This window comes from Sapajus apella, unplaced genomic scaffold, assembly GCF_009761245.1.
Source record: "Sapajus apella isolate SASKATOON/1434 unplaced genomic scaffold, GSC_monkey_1.0 scaffold90, whole genome shotgun sequence".
NCBI classification, from domain to species: Eukaryota; Metazoa; Chordata; class Mammalia; order Primates; family Cebidae; genus Sapajus; species Sapajus apella.
This window is the reverse complement of record NW_022437030.1, coordinates 6,902,177-6,925,063: the sequence shown is the minus strand read 5'-3', so window position 1 is coordinate 6,925,063 and position 22,887 is coordinate 6,902,177. Positions and strand designations below refer to the sequence as shown.

At 35.1% G+C, this 22,887-nt stretch overlaps 1 protein-coding gene across 3 annotated transcripts in view; it reads left to right on the top strand.

Moving 5' to 3' along the window:
* Positions 1-22,887, top strand: part of RPGRIP1L (RPGRIP1 like) — a 99,909-nt gene that overhangs the window by 62,371 nt on the left and 14,651 nt on the right. For all 3 annotated transcript variants that reach the window (XM_032255612.1, XM_032255611.1, XM_032255610.1), the window contains 4 exons: positions 1,425-1,523; positions 1,982-2,141; positions 3,317-3,390; positions 18,682-18,865. In XM_032255612.1, the coding sequence (XP_032111503.1) occupies positions 1,425-1,523; positions 1,982-2,141; positions 3,317-3,390; positions 18,682-18,865 (517 nt within the window). The remainder of the gene's footprint in view (positions 1-1,424; positions 1,524-1,981; positions 2,142-3,316; positions 3,391-18,681; positions 18,866-22,887) is intronic.

The window sequence follows — 22,887 nt, the reverse complement described above, 5'->3', positions numbered from 1 at the left end:
TAATGAATTCAATAGCTATAAATCAGTAGATGTTTTAGCACTAGTATTTATTGAGTGCTTATTATGTGCTTTACATACATTGGACTCATTTAGTCCTCACAACAACCGTATGTCATTCATACTAGAATTATTCCCATTTAAAGATGGCGAAAGTGATGTTTAGAGAGGTTAAGTAACTTGCTCATGGCCAAAGTATTAGAACTGGGATTTGAACACAGGTAGCCTGATTCCTAAGTAAATGACCACTAACATTAAAAAGACATAAACATAGAGGTGTTTGTTGCAATGTTACTCATAATACCTAAAAATTGTGAACTAGCTAAATGTCCAGCAGTATTAAAATCGTTCATTAAGCCATAGTATACCCATCAATATAATATTCTTTTGTCATTTAAAATTGTTTTTCCAAGTTTCATATAAAGAAAAAATGTTTATAACATTAAATTTTTTTAATGTAACAGGATATATTATATTTATCATACAGTTATCATTATGCAACTGAAATTTTATTTCTATCAAAAATTAGTTTTAAAGAAATAGAAATCTAAGAAGTTTGATAGATATTACCATTGAGTACTAGATTTATATTGATTTCTTTTATATTTATCTTTCACATTCCCTATATTGGCTATGTTTACTTTTAAAAATAGTAAAAGTCATAAGCTGTATTTTAAGACTAAACATTAGTTTATTAACCTAGGAATAATAGCTAACTATAAATTCATATTCGATGAAATAAAAAGATTATATTGATCATAAGGAATACATACCTATGATACCATATGGCATTTTTAAAATTACATGAATAATTTATAATCAACATAGAAATGTTAGAAAATACAAAGAAGAAAAAAAAACAGTGAAAATAAAATTTAATGTTCCCAAATGTAAAACTCAGAGATACTGTTTTGATGAATTTCCTTTCATAATTTTTCCCATGGAAATACACACAGATATATGTTGGATTCCTTGTTTGTATTTTAACAAAACATAATACAACTATATATATTGTTCTGTAAATAGCTTTTTTACTCAGCATCATGTTATGTATTCTCTGTAATGTTAATAAACACAGATCTGTATCATTATTTGGATGCAGCATTTTTTATTTAATTCCTTATTGTTGGACATTTGTATCGCTCTCATTTTTTTTTTTTTTTTTGCTATTGTAAACAGTGCTTCAATGAACTAAACTTGCAGTTCTTCAATTACATATGTATGTTTTTAAATATATATTTATATTTTAAAGAATATCAATACCATTTTATCGAAATATACTAGGTAAATTCACTGTCATATGAGTTACTATTATATTTGCTGCCAATTTTTATTAGTTCATTAATATAGATGGAATAGTCAGAATGATTTGGGATTTAGTAATAAATAAAAAATAACATACATGCGTGTTTTCACATTAATATAAGGAGACTTCTCCTCCTGAAGATATGAAGGAAATTTTGCCAGAAGTGGAGCATATACCAGAAATAGAAATTAATGTGCCAGCTGTTTCACATGTTCCCAAGGTATGCACTTGTGTTAAAATTATTTCGGAAGGTTTAATTTGGTTCTTATAGACTTTGTCTTATAAGTTTTGACATGACTCAGGAAGTCATAGCATTTATCCTATTTTTATATATGACTTCCTTGGAACAAAAAGTCAAAAATATGACAAGTGTAACAGCTGTAATTATACTGCTATTGGCCGGTAATAGATGGATATGTGAATTAAAGTCTTAATGTAAAATTCATTTTGAGATTAATTCATTTTTTATTCTTAGTACATATTCAGATTTCCATTTATCTATATATTTTCACTTGTCTGTACAATTGAAGTGGTTGTTTTCTGAGTCTCATACATATTACATATCTGTATATTTAAGTCTCAAATTTATATGCTTTATTATTCAAATGTTCCAGCAAGAATGCTATAAAATGTGATCTAAGCAATAATAAATATACCAGTGTGCTTTTATTTTTTCAGGTTTCACAAGAAAGCAGTGTAGACAAGGTAAAAGAGAATACTGAGAAAATGCAGCAAGGAAAAGATGATGTGTCTTTACTGTCTGAAGGTCAGCTTGCAGAACAAAGCTTGGCATCTTCTGAAGATGAAACAGAAATAACAGAGGACTTGGAACCAGAAGGTGACTTCCTTTTTTAAACTAACATTATTTACTTAACTCTGTGCTTTGTTTTGTCTGTTAGAGTATGCATCATAGAACATGGTCATTTAATAGCAGGATCTACTTCATGATACCTGTTTCTTGACAGAAATGATAGAATATAGTTCTGTCTGCTTAGCTGTAGTTAAGGTGGAATTGTTGTATCTCTGCTTATTTCAACTTGGAGCTCCACAATGGAATACAAATGTTGTTGCTGACCATGTTCCCAATTTATGTTTTAAACAGTTTTATATAACCTTTGAGTTCAATATTATCATCTGCATTAGTGTAGAGATCTTGACTTAAAAATTGAAAACTAGCCAAAATGACCACTTAATGTGTTTTTTAAAATCTGGTAAAAGCAAACTAATCTGTAAGAATAGGAACAGGGAGGGGCAGAAGGGAAGAGATTACAGAAGGACCTAAGGAGACTTTTGGAGGGGATGGATATGTTCACTGTCTTAACTGTGGTGTTGGTTTCACAGAATTATGCTATGGCAAAACATCTAATTTTAACCAGGCATAGTGTTGCATGCCTGTAGTCCCAGCTAGTTTGGAGGCTGTGAGGGAAAGATTACTTGAGCCCAGGACTTTGAGGCTGGAGTGTGCTATGTGGTGCCTGTGAATAGCTACTGTACCCCAGCCTGGGTAACATAGCAAGACCCTGTCTCTAAAAATAATTAAAGTGTGTGTGTGTGTGTGTGTGTGTGTGTGTGTGTGTGTGTGTGTGTGATTCTACGGTTTAATTGTGTGCAGTTTATTGTGTGTCAGTTTTATATCAATAAAGCAATAAAAATTTTAAAACTTTTGAATAATAAGAATAGCATTGACTTACATAACATTATTGGTCAGACTGTTAAAAAAATCTATTACCCTATGCTTCTCTTTTTGAAAATTTTTTCTTAAATTTTACAATAAGGTGTTTTTTTATTGGCATTTCCTTTGCCTCTACAAAATTAACCTTGAAATTTTTAGTCTTTTTTTTTTCCCTAAAATGTAATATGTCTATAAACAAATTTGTTACTAAAAAAGATCTAGACATAATTACCATGTTTCTTAAGGTTATCTTATGGTGTTTGCTTGTTTCTCTTTATTTCACAAGGTATAAGTAGAACTGGTTTAACTTGTGTAAATATTACTCTTTTATTTTTTAACAGTTGAAGAGGACATATCAGCTTCTGACAGTGATGACTGTATTATTCCAGGTCCTATCTCCAAGAATATCAAACAGGTCAGTAATTTGATGCCAACTAGAAATGTTCTGAAATAAGGCTGTCTTTCATTCACAGTACATATACAGTCTTCATATATAAAAATCTTAAGGAAAACTGTTTCTGGAGAAACTTTAATGTTTAATCTTAACAAGGTAGTCATCTAGTACAAGAAACTTTTATTTATAGTTTCATTATATAATGGACTATAACACATAAGCATTATTTTTTGCAAAGAGTAACTTTAATCATACCTCCAGTAGTTATTTGCTAAAACTAGCTGACTTCCTTGACTCCTTTTCAAGACGAGCATACCAAGATGTATTGAAGCAGATCTGAACTTTAAAGAACTCAAACTGTGAGATGCCCTTTGAAACTATAATAGTTTGCCTATGAATTCATAGACTACTCTCACCTAGATATGTCCACTGATAATATGTTACAGTTATTTCTGCCAAAAAAAAATGAAGCCTTCTTAGAAAGCAGTTAATCTTGTGCAGGTGTACTTCGCTAACCTTGTAGCACACGGCTGAAAAGTAGCATGCAAATTGACATTTTGAGAAGAGAATTATATTTTTAAAAATATATGTTGGAAGTATACTGTTTACCAGAGCATTTTTTATTGTGAGAGGGAAAAAGTTCCTATGAAGTAAATGTAAATAGAGTAAAAAGCTCTAGCTTTTTCTGTTCATCTACATTAATTTTTCTTAAATGATTGGTTTTTTTTGTAGAATTTTTACTTTATTTTTTAGAATTTTTACTTATCTTTATTGATAAGAATTGGAATATTTCTTTTAACTCTTTCTTCACACATTCCTAGCTTAATTTCTCTTTAAAACAAAATCACAGACCAGACACAGTGCCTCACACCTGTAATCCCAATACTCTGGGAGCCCAAGGCGGGAGGATCACATGAGCCCAGAAGTTCAAGGCTGCAGTGAGCTGTGGCTGCAGCACTGCACTGCAGCCTGGGTAACAGAGTGACGTTCTGTCTCTACCCAAATAAATAAAACAAAACAATAGAGCAGAACATTTCTGTTGTTGTCACAGATTCCTCCATGAAATAGAGATATCCATTGTTTCTGTGCTTGACAAATACAAATAGAACATTTCATCTGTCCAAAGTTTTATCATTATTATCATATATTATAATCTCATCTAATCTATGAAAACTCCTACTTAGATCTACAATAGAACCATGTGTATGTTGGCAACGTTGCTAGCATCTCAGTGAAGTTGTACATTGCTCTTAACTAAGGTAAAATAAACTTTAATGAAGAAGTTTAGCAAAAGAAATAATTATTCCTCTAAAATATTCAAATAATTTAATGTACATATACATGTTTTTTCTTTGTAATAAACTGGATTTTTTCCATTACTTAAGGTAAAATAATTTGTGTTACTTTGCTATAGCCTATTACAGTCTTCACTATCATTCCAAAATTTGATTTCCTATTATGGCTTCAGATGCTATCTGAAATGTGAACATCATTTAAAGCAAGCAATTCTTCATGCTTCACCTCTCATGGGTTTTAAAAATTCTATTTTCAGCAGCAGTCACTGACCAGCACCTATGTTTTCTTAGTTTGTTTTGTGTTACTATAAAGCTATACCTGAGGGTGGGTAATTCAAAAAAAAAGTAGTTTATTTGACTCACAGTTCTACAGGCTGTAAAAGAAGCAGGGCACTGGCATTTGCATTTGGTGAGAGCCTCAAGCTGCTTTCACTCATGGCAGAAGGCTAAGGGGAGCCAGAGCATGTAGAGATCACATGCCAAGAGAGGAAGCAAAAGAGAGAGAAGTAAAAGTTGCCAGCTTATTTTTAACAATCAGCTCTCAAGGGAACTAACAGAGTGAGGGCATTAATCTGTTCGTGTGGGATTTGCTGCCATAGCCGGAACACCTCCCACTAGACTCCATCTCCCTACACTGCAGATTAAATTTTAACATGACTTTGGTGGAGACAAACAAATCATATTCAAACCACAACATATTGTTAACAGGTGAAATTTAGTTTTGGTAAATTATATACCAAATATAGTAAAATGGTATCATCTGAAAGCCTGGGAACAAAACTCAAGAAATTATAATGGCTAATGGTATTGTTTGAATGATGGTATCCCCTCCAAAATTTATGTTGAAACTTAATCCCCAATGCAACAGTATTAAGAAATGTGGCCTTTAGGAGATGATTAAGTCATGAGGACAGAGCTCTCATGAATGGGATTAGCACCCTTATGAAAGGGCTTGATGTTGAAGAGACATTGTCTTGCTCTTCTGCCATATGAGAACATAGCATTCCTCTTCTGCAGAGGATGCAGCAACAAGGCACAATCTTGGAAACAGAGAGCAGCCCTCACTAAACACCAAACCTGCTGACACCTTGATCTTGGACTTCCCAGTCTCCAAAACTCTGAGAAATAAATTTCTATTATTCATAAGTTAACCAGTATGTGATATTTCATTGTAGCAGCACAAACGGACTAAGACAGTGAAATACAGAATTTTCCATTGATTTTACCATCTTTGTGTGTACTACTTTAGCAAATCATTTAATGTGAATAATATAACCTTTCTCTTTAAAGATTGCAAAAGTGGTACAAAGAACTTTTATATATTCCTTACCTGAATTCACAGATTTTAACTTTTTACTCTATTTGTTTTATCATTTCTAGTCTCTCTCCGCATATGCATATAGTGCACATACTTAGGTATTTACTTATAAATATACATTATTTCATACACAATTGTTATAAACCATTTGAGTGTTGCAGAAAGCATGCCCCTTTAACCCTAAACACTTCAGAACAGTTATATGATATCGTTATCTAATTTACAGTTTTCATTAGAATTTTGCCCATTGTCCTAGCAGTATCATTTATAGTATCTTATTCATATAGTCCAAGATCACACATTGCATTTAGTTTTCATGGCTCTTTAGCCTCCATTAATCTGTAATGGTTCTTCCGGCTTTCTTGCAGTCTTTTGTAACAGTGACACTCTTTAATGCAGGCCATTTATGTTGTAAAATATTCTTCATTGAATTTGTCTGGTGTTTCCTCCAGATCAGATTCCAGTTATACATTTTGGTAGGAATACAGAAGTGATACTATGTCCTCTTCATTGCACCATATCAGGAGGCACAAAATGTCATTTTGTCTAATTACTGATAGTATTAACTTTGGTTGAAGTATTGTTTCATAAATTCTTTCGTAGGCTTAAAAATACTTGTGGTTCATTCATTTTTTCTTTTGTCTTCTCTTTAAGAACTGCTTCTGAGGCCGGGCGCGGTGGCTCACGCCTGTAATCCCAGCACTTTGGGAGGCCGAGGCGGGTGGATCACGAGGTTAAGAGATCGAGACCATCCTGGTCAACATGGTGAAACCCCGTCTCTACTAAAAATACAAAAAAAAAATCAGCTGGGCATGGTGCCGCGTGCCTGTAATCCCAGCTACTCGGGAGGCTGAGGCAGGAGAATTGCCTGAACCCAGGAGGCGGAGGTTGCGGTGAGCCGAGATCGCGCCATTGCACTCCAGCCTGGGTAACAAGAGCGAAACTCCGTCTCAAAAAAAAAAAAAAAAAAAAAAAAAGAACTGCTTCTGGTAGAAATCTCAGAATAGTGAGACATTGCTTTCATAGAGAGGAATGTATTACTGAATGCCTGTTCCGCGCTAAGTACATCCTATGTTAATATTTCCTCACAACAATTCTTCATTTATTAGTATACAGTGTGTGTCAGGCAGGCATACAAGAAGCAATTCCTTCCCTCAAAGAATTCGTAGTCTGGGGGGGAAACACAAATTGTAATGCATAGTGGTCTGCACCAGGAGAATGGAATACATGGGGTGCTATGGGAGCATTCGGAAGGGGTCCCTAAGTCAGCATGAGGGGCCTTCCCTTCATCAAGGATGACATCCTAGAGTCAGTAAAGCTGGAGCCAGTGTTGAAGATGATTAGGAGTTCATGAAAGGAGAGAGAAAATTGTAGGCCATAGAAATGAAAAGCATGAGAATCTGAGAGAACATAGTGCATGGCTTGTTCTAGGGTTCAGAATGGTTTTAGGATGGCCCAAGACTATTGTGATATGCTTAGGAAGCCCAGGAGAATAGGCTGAAAAGGTGGGCATAATCCAGAGCATTGGGACCTCTGAGGTTTGTAAGGAATGGGGATAGAAGATCACTCATCCATTAAACAGATATGTATGTAGTGAGCATTTGCTGTGTTCCTAGCCTTGTTCTAGGGACTGGGAATAGATCCATGAATACAAAAAATTAAGCTCCTGTTCTTAAGGAGTTTACACGTTTAGATCACATTTTGAAAGATCATGTCATCAGTAATGTAGAAAATAGATTAGAATAGAGGCACAGCCAAGTTAAAAAGGAGTTAGATAACCCTACTCTATAGTTATCCCCACTTTGTAGACTTTTAAAAAATTGCCTCTATTTATAATGTCACAAAATTAGGACTAGAAGTAGTGCCCTAGATAAATATCATTTATGCCAGTTACACTGTGAATTTGAAGTATCTGATATACTGTGTAAGCAATTTAAGATCATTCAGTTTCTTTTCTTCATGTTACAGAATCTGACAGTTCATAGTTATTTCTTAGAAATGTTGATCCTTAAAAGGAATCTAACAGATTTCCCAGGACTTCTACACATTACTTGGTTCTTTCTCTTCATGTCTGTGATGTATAATTAATCATAGATTACTTCATTTTGTTTCATTTCATTTACAACATTTATGAGCTTCACTTTGTCAGTCTGAAATGCTTGTCCCCTCCTTTCCTTTCCAAAGTGGCATAATTAGTGTTAGCATCTTTTTTAACAGGCTACATAAAGTTTAGTGGCTGGATTAAATCAAGTCATTAACATAATGTGCCACCCAATTTGCCCCTATCTCTCTTCGTTTCCTGGACATCAAAGTGCCACATAGCGCAAGTGTAATTGGGCCTTGCTGGCCTGTCAGATTCCGTCAGTCTGACAACTGCTGCTTCTACTAAAAAGCTTCTAGGCATGATAATTAATGGCGAGGGTGGGGGGCAGAAGTCTGAGAAATGTAAAACTTTGGACATTTCTCTATGAATATTTTATTGATTTGAATAATCAGAAGTTAACAGTATAAATTTGATGTATAATACATTGATTAAAAGCCTTGTTTTAGGTCCTCAAAATAGACATCAAAACTGAACATTTGCATCTGCCATGGCATTAAAAAAATTTAACAATCCATCTTTGCATTATTTCTAATTTTATCATTCAGTAGTGCAGCTTTCATTTTTCACAACAAAATGTATTGCCATGAATTCACAGCTGACTTAAAATGTGCCCACAGGTGAGAATAGGAAATTACAGGTTGAAGGAGTAATGGACTCTTCTGTGCCGTGCATATTTACATCATTCTCTTTCTCTGTTCCTATTAATAGCAGTTTTGTAAAAGCTGCCATATTCAATTGAACTAAATTGCAGTTCCACCTGGAAACTAGGCTCTCTAAACAATGAGCTGGCATTCCCAGGTGATTACAATAATGATGTTCAGCAAAATATGTTTAAAACTTTGAAAGGCACAATGCAAAAAGCAATTTACTAGCTTTAGAATTCACGTATGAAAAATTATTAAATCACTTAGGAATCAAATATGATATCCTCTCAGTGGATAAAATAAGCTGCTCTCCATGTTTTCCATGTGGCAGCTTAAGCTAGACAGAGACTAGGTTTTAAAATATGTTTTACTTGACCGGGCACAGTAGCTCACGCCTATAATCCCAGCACTTTGGGAGACTGAGGTGGGCAGATTACCTAAGGTCAGGAGTTCAATACCAGCCTGACCAACGTGGTGAAACCCTGTCTCTACTAAAAATACAAAAATTCACTGGGCATGGTGGTGGGCACCTGTAATTCCAGCTACTCAGGAGGCTGAGGCAGGATAATCCTTGAGCCTGGAAGGCGGAGGTTGCAGTGAGCTGAGATCGCACCACTGCCTGCCAGCCTGGGCAACAGAGCAAGACTCTGTCTCAAAAATAAATAAATAAATAAAAATAAAATATATTTTATGTAAAGCCAGAAATGTTGACATACTCTCCTGACAGAAATTTCTTTTAAACTATTTTTGTACTTTGCAATTTAACTAACTTACTAATATACCATAAACATTTTTCCATAACAGTATACTCTATTTTTTTAACATACCCATAATATTCCATTATATGGCCATACCATATTTATTTAAATAAGCCCCTTTTGATGGACCCTTCAGTTTCTGTCATTTTTTGCTAATACAAGTATTTCTGCTTAAAATAAACATTATTCTATGTAACAATGTTTGAAAATTCCTGGTTTCTCCTATCACACTCTTTACAAAATTAATGGATAAGACATTATGCCTCAATGATGATTTCATTTAAAAAGAAACAAACGGGGCCAGATGTGGTAGCTGACACCTGTAATCCTAACACTTCGGGAAGTCCAAGGCAAGAGGATTGTTTTAGGCCAGGAGTTCAAGACCAGCTTGGGCAATGTAGCAAGACCCCCATCTCTAGGAAAATAATTTTTTTACATTAGCCAAGCCTGGTGACAGATGTCTATAGTCCTAGCAACTCTGAAGGCTGAGGCTGGAGGATCACTTTAGCCCAGGAGTTCAGGGCTACAGTGAGCTGTATCATACCACTGCATCCCAGCCTACATGAGAGAGGAGAACCTGTCGCTGAAAAGCACAAACACACAAAAGAAATACAGAAAGGTCTATACATATATTTTTATTTGAACATACAGACATAACATTTAGTTTATGTAAGCAAAGAAAATGTCTGGAAAAAGTACATCTGACAGCATTAGCAGTGAATATCTCTAGGGCAAGAGTCAGCAAACAATGGCCCATGTGCCAAATTCAGCCCTCTACCGTTATTGGAACCCAGCAACCCATTCATTTACATATTATCTATTGCTGCTTTCACTCTACAAGGGCAAAGTTGAATACTGTACAGCCTGCAATGCCAAATACATTTGCTATTCATCCTTTAACAAAAAAAAATTGCCAACTCCTGAGTTAGGTAGTAGAATGAAACAAGAAGCTTTTATGTTTGTCATTTGGTAATTTATATTGTTATATTATTTTTAGTGGTGAGCATGAATTGACTCAAAAAAGGAAATAGTTAGCTAATTCTGTACTGAAATGTTGAATAATAGCTAAAGAACAGTTTAACATGAATATTGTGGAAGCTTTTCTATAAAAATGTTAGAAGTCTCTGTAGACAGAAGATGAATCTTTTTTGCTTTAGAGCAATATTTCTCAAAGTGTGATCTCCAGAGTTCAGCATCACCTGAGAATTTGTGAGAGATACAAATCCTTGGCCCCACCTCAGACCTAATGAATTAGAAGCTCTATGGAGTCCACCGGTCTGTGTTTTATCAAATGATTCTGGGGTATGCTAAAGTGCAAGAATCATAGCTTTAGAAAAAAGCAGTACTTTTTACCCTTGGCTGCACATTAGAATCATCTAGGGAGCGTCATTAAATGCCAGGGCCCAGGCTCCACCCAGATAAATTAAGTCAGACTTTTGTTTATAGCTCCCCTGGTGATTCTAATGCGCAGCCAAAATCAAGAACCACCACACTACAACATCTGTTCTCAATGATGGTGAAAGGAAAACGCCATAACAAAATCACCTGAAATTGGGATTTTTTTTTTTTTTTTTTTTTTTAGAAAAATTTTCCTTGCTTCACATCACTGCCATAGTAAACCACAGTTAATGATGGAAATGTGTCATGTCCCTCAGGTTTGTATCTATTTATACACATACACGCAACATTTTTACAGTGATAAAATAATGCCAATTTACAATTATTTGGCATAATTATTTGGAGATTAATTTGGCATTAGGGCAGAAAAAAATAATCCAAATCACTGCATGAACACAGTAATTTCTGGGGCATATAAGGACACCATGACAGTGTTCTAAAAATAAGTACTCTTAAAGCTAGCACTGTTTTGATCCCCATCACTGAAGTTTGCAACATTTACATTATTTATTTAATATACTACATTTTAACAGAACATGTTAGAAAAGATATATTACTGCCACTGATGAAAACTCAGTGGTTTTCTTTTGTTTGTTAAAAACTTTATTACCTTGACACTTTGAGATTCTGGAAACATCGCCCTTTTTTTTTTTTTTTTTTTTTTTTTTTTTTTTTTTTTTTTTTTTTTTGAGATGGAGTCTCACTTTGTCATTGGGCTGGAATACAGTGGCATGATCTCGGTTCACTGCAGTCTCCACCTCCCAGGTTCAAGCAATTCTCCTGCCTCAGCCTCCCAAGTAGCTGAGACTACAGGCATGTGCCACCACGCCCAGCTAATTTTTTGTATTTTTAGTAGAGACAGGGTTTCACTGTGTTAACCAGGATGATCTCTCTCTCCTGACCTCATGATCCACCCGCCTCGGCCTCACAAAGTGCTGGGATTACAGGCGTGAGCCACTGTGCCCTGCCAAAATATCACCTGTCTATGTACTTATTTCTCCTGAAGAGTTATACTTTTAAACAATCAAAATGCTTTAATCAGAACTTGTATGAAGGGTAGATTTGATGCACAATTTAAGAGGAAGCTTTGGAGCCTAGTGTGAGGGACTCAAGGGGACTTTTTTGAGTCTTTGAGATGTCTCTGCCCATGCCTAGCCCTTGAAGAAGGGAACTTGTAAGAATCACCATTAATTAATATGCACTCCTACCTACTTAACATATGGCTCTGTCAGTACCAGTGGTTGAGTCTGATTGTTTTAACCAACTGTTTTGAGCTTGTCTTAGAGCTCACCCCAATTAAAATTTTACTCTTCAAGAGCACTGACATAGATCTTGTCCTTCTATTTCCATTTTGTCTGTGTTGTTTTGTTACAAAGTACCAAGTTCTACATACTGTGGCTCCTACAGGTGGGTTTTATTTGCATCTATGTACACACACAAAAAAAATAATTTTGTGGTGATAAAATAATACCAATTTATAATAATTATTTGGAGATTAATTTGATAATCCCTTATAGTTTAAATTCTTTTACCTATTACCCAGCAATTCTGCTCCTAAGGAAATCATGGATGTATACAGGAAAACATAAAAGGATATTCAATGCAGCATTGTTTGTAATAGCAAAAAATTGTAAACAGCTTAATTGTTCATCAGCAGGCAAATATCCTATAGATTACATATGCAATATAAATAGGATTCTATACAACAGTTAATATTAGTAAATTGGATTTGAAAAATAAATATGAATAAATCTCAGAAATATAGTATTGAGTATGAAAACAGAAATTGCAGAATGATTAATGAGTATGATACCACTAATATAAAACTGCAAAACAGAAAACAATGCTATATGTTGTTTATAGCTATACACATAGGCAATAGAAAATATAAAGGCATGTTTGGGAATGATACAACTGACTACAAGATAGTCGTAACCATGGGGGAATGAGGAAGGGAGGGGAAAGGATTTGGCAGCTGGTGGCTTTACCTGTATCTGAAATATTTTATTTCTTCAACAACAACAATAAAAAGACTTAAATCAGTTATAGAAAAATGATAACATCTGTTTGAGATGGCTGCCTACTTGAATATGCCAAGCTATTTTCTGTACTTTCTCATGTTTCAAATGTCTTATAATAAAAAATTAAAGAAATGCCTATTCATTGTAGAAACTTGGAATGAAATTAAACTCACCTGTAATCTCACCATAATTAGATTTAAATGTAACTGACTGAAACAAGTTGCAAGACCATTATCATAGGACATTCTCAATTATGCAATACTGTTTTTAAGGGTTGTCAGGTTGAATTAGTTTTCAGAAGCCCAACAATTCAACTCCATTGTGGCTGCTATGATGGAGGAAGAATTCAGCACAATCTTGTGAAGTAAGACATGAAAATTTTAAGCATGCCAATAATAAGCCTAAGTAAACACTTAAGATCACATAGAAAAAAATGATTCAAAATATGAATTAGCATCAGTAAGGAAGCAATAGTGGAATTGAGCCAAAATCACAAAAGCTATCATTTATTTTTTTAGAGTAATACAAGCTGTCATCACATTTCTAGATCATTTAATCACATAATATGTAGTGTCCATCTCTACAGACAACTAAAAATAGGTTGCATGCAGTTCTTATTTGAATGACTTCTATTACTTCTGTTCACCACAATTAAAAAAACTTTTTTTTTGGGAGGAAGGGTCTCACATTCTGTCACCCAGGCTGGAGTGCAGTAGCACAATTCGACTTACTGAAACCTCTGCCTCCCATGTTCAAGCAATCTCGTGCCTCAGCCTCCTGAGTAGCTGGATTACAGGCACACACCACCACACCTGGCTAATTTTTGTATTTTTAGTAGGGACGGAGTTTCATCCTGTTGGTCAGGCTGGTCTTAAACTCTTGGTCTCAAGTGAACCTCTTGCCTCAGCCTCCCAAAGTGCTGGGATTACAGGCGTGAGTTACTGCACACAGCCCATGCTGATACTGACATCTTGCTAACTGAGGATGCTAATAGGATAATTGGTGAACAAGAAAAAAGAACTGAGAAGAATCATCTAGTAACAAAAGTTCATACACATAGAGGGGAAACAAAACAGGAAAAGTCTGAAGCCTATGCTATCTGGTCAATTCCCTGTATTGAAGGATGCTGATACCCTGCAGAGGAATGACCTATTGCTGTAGTAATTCTGAACAAATATTATTCATCTCTTTAAAAGACTTTGCTTCAGTTACTGTCATTTGAAGCAGTATATTATTTAATACCTATTCCAATTCACCTGATTGAATGTTCTATTTTCTTATGATGACAAATTTCAAACATGCAGAAAAGTAGAAATAATAGTACCCTACCATCTAGATTCGGCAATTTTCACCTGTCTTGAGATAGTCTTATTTCATTAAAATCTAGAACAGCAAGAGTTTTATATATTTGTCAGCAGTGAATAATAACCACTCCCCAAAACATAGTAGCACATTAATAAATATTTTTTAAATGAGAAGGCACTAATATCTGCAGCTTCACATAGTTCTGGCAATAAATAAAAGATATTCTAGGCTGGGCACTGTGGCTCACACCTGTGATCCTGGCACTTTGCGAGGTCAAGGTGGGAGGATTGCTTGAGGCCAGGATTTCAAGACCAGTCTGGGCAACATAGTGAAGCCCTGTCTCTACAAAACATGTAAAAATTATCTGCGTATGGTGGCATTGCACCTCTAGTCCCAGCTACGCAGGGGGCTGAGGTGGGAGGATCACTTGAGACGGGGAAATTGAGGCTTCAGTGAGTCGTCATCGTGCCACTGCACTTCAGCCTGGACAACAAAGCAAGACCCTGAGAGAGATTCTGAATACATAAAAGAGATATAGTCTCCACTATTTCATTAAATATTTATTGAGAGCCTATGTTGGGGAGGATGTGAAGTAGCAAAAAATGAATAAGATATTGGTCCTGCCCTCCTGAAGCTGACAGTCTATAGAGAGAGACAAATGTGTGAATAGTTCCATGTAGTACAATGTGATGGAGAAGTGCAGTGAGGGCCCAGAGGAGGAGACAACCAACTCGCTCTCGTTGATCAGTAGTGCTCTCATAAAGGAGAATATGTGTGGTTCAGGGCCTCACAGGAGTGAAATTTTGATGGAAAAGATTTCAGACGATAAATAACAGATGCAAAAACTGAGCAATATAAAACAGCACACCACAAGTTTAAAGGAATGGCTAGACTATAGGGCAATAGAATGATTTTCAGGTGGAAATATTATATTTGATTGGTTGTTAGGAAGAGAATTCTGCCACAATAAGGAGAACGGCTGGGACCACAGGCAGATTAGAGCCTCACCCATCATCTGTCATGAGAGTAGATCCACTCATTTATTGTGCGTTACATAATACAATGTGCAATCTAATAGTGCCTACCATCACTGAGCTTACTGTCTCATAACACTCATCAGTCGGCTACAAGTTCGCTAACAAATCTCTTATGTCAGTTCCTTCTATTTTTTCCCTTCTTGTTCTGTCAAATTTCTACCTTCTAATAACTGGGAAGCTATTGTATTAGTTACCCCCATGAGAACTTAGTAGTTTCTCCAGACGCCAGAAATGGAAAAGAAATAATATCTTATTTTTCTTTGTATCCCCAACAGTTAAAACAGTATCTGAAATATCATATGCTTTCAACAATTCAGTGAATCATTGAGAATTTTTTTTTGAGACAGGGTCTCACTGCATCATCCAGGCTAGAGTGCATAGAGTGTAGTGGCACATCATGACACACTACAGCCTCAACCTCTCAGGCTCAAGTGATCCTCCCACCTCAGCCTCCCAGGTAGCTGGGACCACAGGCACATGCCACTCATTAGGCCTGGCTAATTTTTTTTTAATTTTTATTTTTTTTATAAGAGACGTGTTTTCACCATGTCGCTCAGGCTGGTCTCCAACTCCTGGGCTCCTGGGCTGAGGCAATCTGCCTTCTTCGGCCTCCCAAAGTGCTGGGATTTACAAGCATGAGCCACAGCACCTAGCCAATCATTGAGATATTTAGGAAGTAAAATGAGCAGGAATGGTGAGCCTTTAGGATATGGTGGATGTGGAAACAATGGAAAGGCAAGGATGCTGTTAGGTCTCCTGATTATAAGCGAGTGGGTGGATGGTGATGTCATCAGCTGAGGTAGTAAATAACAGGATGCATGAGATTGGGGGAGAGGAGAGAGAATGTTCATTTCTGACATGTTGACGTGAAGTTGTCTGTTATGCATTTAACGTGCTTCCTAATCTTTATACAAAATCTAGTTGAATCAGAGGGGCTTGAACACAACCAATTGTCTAGCATCATTAGTCAAAATTTACGTTGGGAAACATCTTTCTTTAGAGCTTCCTTCCTTAGATAAAAGCTTAAAACTTACCCCTTTTAGGATTTATTTCAAGTTGATTCATGTTGCATTAAATGAAGAGCAATAACTGATCATTTGTGCCAGGTGTATTGGTCAGAGAATTAAAAAGGACATTTGATAGAACTAATGGCAGTAGTGTAGAGATACCCAAAAAATAAAAACTAAAAATAATGGACCAGAAGTAAAATAGACATCATAAAAAGAATTTTAAAGTTATTTTATTTTTGGATAATACAGGGAGTTTTCTTTTTTGTTGTTTTTGGTGTTTGGGTTTTGTTATTTTGTTTTTGTATTTTGGCTATAATCCAAGTGACTACTTTTGTCTACGATCACATTTTAAACTTTAAAGAGTTGCACGTAGTCTTATTTGATGGTCTAAGTTGGTTCCTACAATAATGCAGGCTTTCATATGGGGAGTGTATAGCTAATATATTATTAATAAAATAACCATTTAAATAAATTTGATTTTCCTGCTATTTACAAGTTCATTTACTTCTTCATTAGGTTCTGTGATAAACAATTTTAAATTCCTATTTTCACAGAGTAGAAATAAGTATGTATACCACTGTTTTCTTTTTATAGCTGTTTTCCTTTAATCCTTTTGTGCAGAAACATAAATGTTTTATAAGATGTTATTGCTATAATAATTCTAAGTTTGTCAAATTCCAACTTACGTAGAAGACTTAATTATACATTATGCTTCACTTGGACCAGAATTATAAAATGTATGTATTACAGTATTTTCACAACCGCTATACCTTTTAAGAAAAAAATATATCATTTAAAATATTTTCTTTACCATGTAGTCTTCAGTGAGCAGAGAGAAGGGGTTTTCTGAAGTGAGATTAGACAATAGAGCGAACTTCATTTTTTATGCACGTGAACGGAGAGGGCTTGAGGTTATTAGTTGAAACCGAGTAACCTTTCCAGGCTTTCATCTCTTTCTTTTCAAATTTGAATATGAAAAGCATATTCAAGTCAAAGACCATCACTTTAATGACATTTGGCAGTCATTTGATTTATTAGGTTTTAGAAAAAATTTTCCTTTAAATATTTCATCATACTATGCTAATCCTAGTAATATTGCCAGCTGCAGCCTTGTACCTGTATTAGTGGAGACAGAATGGTGTGGAATTTTCTCTGTCATCCTAGTAAAATTTCCATGAATCTACTGAATAATAAAATAACCTTATTGAAATATTCAGATTTGGGTTTTTAGTTAAAGTGTCTTAGAATACATAATAAAAGAAAATGTCTTTTGAAAGAAGGGGGTAAAATTACTTCATCAAATATTGAGGGGGTTTGACAGCAATGGAAATTGTTCTTTATGGGAATATTTTTACAATAGGGTACTTATGCTTTTCAATTTGATTAATTATATTATATGCTTTGAAATATCTAAGTAACCACTATGGTGAATTTACACACTGATTTACATTTAACAATGAATTCCTAAAAACTGGTCATATAAACAGGACTTATTTTCAGGTTTTTCTAATTATTATTTGAAGTTATATAATTTATAGCATGTCTCTGAATTTTGGCAAAGATTTTGATACTAAAGGACAAACTTTAAATTGTAAGAAACAGATTAACTGAGGTGTTATCTTGGTGTGATACAGTTTTTAAATCCTAGTCTATTAATTATTTGAAATCATTACTCAAGGAAACATTTGTAATTCCCTTGATAATGTCTATGACACCAAAATCTATTAAGCAAAGATTGAAGTGAAAATTAAACACCATTTTAGTTGTTAATTCTGTATAAGTAAATTAAAAATAAATTATGAGAAAATATGTGTTAAATTGGACATAAAATTCTGTTTCTTTTGCTTGAAAATGTATTATTTATTGAACAAAATATATTATGGCAGAATAGGAGAGAATGAACTGTAGTTTCTGCTCTAGTTACACTGATTCATATAGCTACATATATTAGCATAATACCTATGAGGTATTCAACAGGCTTTGATCTCTGAATAACTGAAACTTTCTCAGGTATTGTAGATTAAGTAAAAGCAGTGATAAACATGTACTTCATTACATAGTTTGAAACAAGGCCAACTGATACTTGTCATTCTGAAAGCAATTGGAGATGAAGATCTCATAATCTTCACTCCTGATAGACTACTAGTGGGGTATTTATAGCCTCAAATGTAAATCAGGAGACTATTGCCATGACACTGTTAACTTCAAACCCTGGGGCATTAGAATCTCATTCTCTCTCTCTCTGTCGTGAATAATCTATCATGTGTAACATATAGTAGTGTACATTGCATTCAAGAAAAGAAGCCCATTGGCCTTTGTGTTTTATTTAAAATTGATAGTGGAAAATAATAGTGGATCTTTTTGTTCTATTATTTTATTTTTTGTTGGGTTTTTTTTTTTTTTGTCTTTGCTCTTTAAACAGCCTTCAGAAAAAATTCGGATTGAGATCATAGCTCTAAGCCTTAATGATTCTCAAGTAACCATGGATGACACTATTCAACGGCTGTTCATTGAGTGCCGATTCTACAGTCTTCCTGCCGAAGAGACACCCGTGTCACTTCCAAAACCCAAGAGTGGGCAGTGGGTTTACTATAACTATAGCAATGGTATGTATGATTTATTTGTAATATAGACTTTTATGTTTGTCTTTTTTATTTATGAAAGAACTGGAAAGAAAAGAGAAAGTTTATTTCTCTAATGTTCACATAAACTCATGGAAGTCTTGTCAGAATTGATTAATAAAAGTCAAACCAGTAACATAAAGATTAAGAAAATAAAATTGGGCTAGGCACAGTGGCTCACACCTGTAATCCTAGCACTTTGGGAGACCAAGGCAGATGGATCGCTTGAGCTCTGGAGTTCCAGACCAGCCTGGGCTACATGGTGAAACCTCGTCTCTACAAAAAAATATATATATATACAAAAATTAGCCGGGCAAGGTGTTGCATGCCTGTAGTCCCAGCTACTCAGGAGGCTGAGGCAGGAGGATTGCTTGAGCCTGGGAGGGTGAGCCTGCAGTGAGCTATAATCTTGCCTTTGCACTCTTATTTGAGTGACAAAGTGAGACCCTGTCTCAAAAAAAAGAAAGTTGAAGAAATACCAAAGTTAAGAGAAAACAAAACGTGAAAAAATATTTCTAAGATGGTTCTGGTATATAATAGTTCCATAGAAAAATGTCAGCTAGATCTATAGTTAGGAATTTAACTAAAAATATGATATTTCAAAGAAATATCTTTCAAACAAGTAGTTTTTTAATCATATGATTCAAAGCTTTCAATGGCCTATTTTTTTGACTACCTTTCTGATCAATGTCATCACATGGATGTTTTTACAATACATGTATATATCTCTCTTAGTGTCTAGATGTTCAGGATTTTAATTGAGTGAAGCATAAGTTCTTACTGTGCCTTTCATCATATAGCACACACACCCATTCATAGCAGCAGGCAGATTTTCTCTCTTAGGGCTTGATCTAGCACCCAGTTAACACGTAAATTTACTGGACCAGCACAGACCCAATAGACACCCTATAAATTCTTCGATAAATCAACTTTATTGTGAGATTATTAGTATATAATTGGAGAGGAATAAAAAGAATATCAGGCTACCATGACCCTAAGTTAAAACAGCTTAGCAAGTTCTCCTAAAGCACTACATAAAACAAACCATGAAAATGGAGTGTTGTGTCTTCTTTAGCAAAATAGACCATCTCATGCTAGTTCATCACTACTATTTTTTTCTCACTAATCTTACAAATTGCATTTTAATCAACATGTATAATCATGCTGTTGTATCAGCAGGATTACAAATCCTCATAGTTACCTTTTTTTTTTCATCTGGCATTTTAAAAAATATCTTCATTCCTCAACACTGTAATCTTCTGTATCCAGAGACCTGGCCTAGAGATCTAGCCCTCCCTTTATCCAGTTTTTACTATTATGTGAACTAAGGCAAGATGTTTAAATTCCATGATTCCTTGTTTTCTTATTTGAAAAGTAAGGTGCTTTCTAAGATCTACTCCAGCCCAACTTCTGCAATAACAGGTGTGTTAAGCAATCACATGGGAAATAAGTAGTGTGGTCATGACAAGAATCTGATTCCTCTTTCATTTCATGCACTTGATATAAAGAAAACATTTCCAAAAGTATTTTCTCAGGCTTCCTGGAGATCGTCTAGTTGCAGAAAACCAGAAAAGAAAACCATATCAAAATATTATTAATAATGAAATAGCTGTTCAGGCAACTAATTTTAATAAAGATGCAGCAAGAAAAGTACAAATTCTTTGGCTTTTGCATTATTCTTTGTAAAGATGAGCAATAGAATATTTGGTTGGACTGGCAACAAAACTGTTTTTTAGAGATTAATTGTACATTGAGAAACTTGGCCATGTAAAAGAACAGATGTTTCCATTTGCTTAAAGAGCAATGCAAATCTTTCTTTAGATCAAACTGTGATATATGCACAAATGGCCCAAATTTGTACATTCTCACATGGTTACCTCTAGGTCTGTTTAGGGTTTTTTTGTTAGTTGGGCGTGTGTGTGTGTGTGTGTGTGTGTGTGTGTGACAGGATCTGACTGTGTTGCCCAGGCTGCAGTGTAGTGGCACGATCTTGGCTCACTGCAACCTCCACCTTCTGGGTTTAAGCGATCCTCTCATGGCAGCCCACCAAGTAGCTGGGATTACAGGGGTGCACAACCACACCCAGCTAATTTTTGTATTTTTGATAGAGACGGGATTTGCCATGTTGCCAAGGCTGGTCTCGAACTTCTGACCTCAAGTGTTCCGCCTGCCTCAGGCTCTCAAAGTGCTGGTATTACAAGTGTGAGCAACCATACCCAGCCTGGTTATGCATTTTGGTTTGTTTTTTCCCTTTACTGCAGGATATTTTATTGTTTAATTGGTATTTTAAGAGTTGCCTATGTTTCTAGTGAATATATATATATATATATATATATATATATACCAAAAGAAGATATATATCTCTATATATAGATTCCTAAGAAGATATATATCTTCTTAGGAATACCAACACTGAAAAACTAAAATTGAATTTACTTGCTAGACAGTGGTAGCAAGAACAAAACATTTGTATTTTATTGAGCCTGAAAAGTTTACTCAGAGAATGCTGAGAAAGCAAGAAAATAGTTTAGGAAAAAATAAGATTAATGTTATGTCTGAAGAATGTTGTCTGGGCCGAATAAAGCCTACAAGGGAATTGACAGTTGGAAGAAAAAGATTAATGAAATAATCCAAAGTTTTTATGAGACTTATACAGGTCTGGACCCTTAGCCTCTGGGGATGGAACAGTCTGTCTTTTGGAACAATTAAAGTTTAATTCAAACTTTTGATGAAGACGATGTAAAACATCAGATTTTATGACTAATAGGAGGAGAAATTTGGCAAAGATAAGGATTACAGGGATGATAACTCTTTAATACAAACATATCTGAGATTCAAGGTTATGGACTCCTTATAATTAAGCCATCTGCATTTCTTCTGCCATATGATATTGATACAGAATATAAGGATTTATCCAACTTTCAGAAGTAAAGGATATGTTTTTAATGGTAGATGACTGAAGATCAACTAAAGTATTTGGACTACGCATTTGTATCCTTTTGAGACATATGCTTTCAGTAAGTTTATGTCAAAATCATACAAGTCCTAAACAAATGTGATTTCTGAGGGGAAAGAAAGGTAAATACCTTAACTTTTGGAGAGTTATGATACTTTTAATAATTACCAGAGTCACTTTTTATAGGATGTATTTAAAGTTTTGAAATCGTAAGTTTTTTTAACCATCTAGAGTTTTAGAACACCAAATGAACCATGGTAGTCATAGGATATCAAGATATAATCAGAGGTGGCCAAAGTGTTTCTGTTTCCCACAGTATTCAACACAAAAGTGTTCACTAGCTCCTGATCCCATTTAAAAATGTGGCAAATAAATGTTGGGCCAAACAATGGTTCTCAATGTGTAGAACCCTCACCACCAGCAGCAAGAGCAGCTGGAAACACATTAGAATTGCAAATTCTTAGGCCCTAACCCAGACCTGCTGAACCAGAAACTCTGGAAATACAACTCAGTAATCTGCATTTTAACAAGCCCTTTAAGAGGTTGTGATATACAGTAAAGGCTGAGAACCATTGGGCTAGATAAGATGCCCAATCTAGGCCTAGTTTGTAGAAGCAGGAGAGCCTTACATAGTTCCAACTTGGTACGCCTTTGGAGAACTAAGCTTATTGGTAAGTAGCTGGAGTATTTTCAAAAAGAAATTTTAAAAGTGTTATGCCAACAGATATGATTTGATACACCTAGACTGGGTATATTTAAGCAATATTCCTTTATGAAACAAGACAAAGTGAAGTGATTTCCCTTGATACTGTTATGGAACATTCTCTTACACTCCAGCTTTGTGCTAACAAAATTACTACAGCTTAAACAGGAAAACTTTGGCCTCATGTGAAAGAAGGAGAGGTCATGTAGCATGGAAATTAAGAGAGCAGACTCTTGAGGCTGACATTGCTGGATTCAAATTCTGGCTCTGCTGCTTTCTGACTAGGTGGTCTTGGGCAAACTCCTAACCTTCTCTGGATCCATGTAATCGTCTGTAAAATGTGGGTCA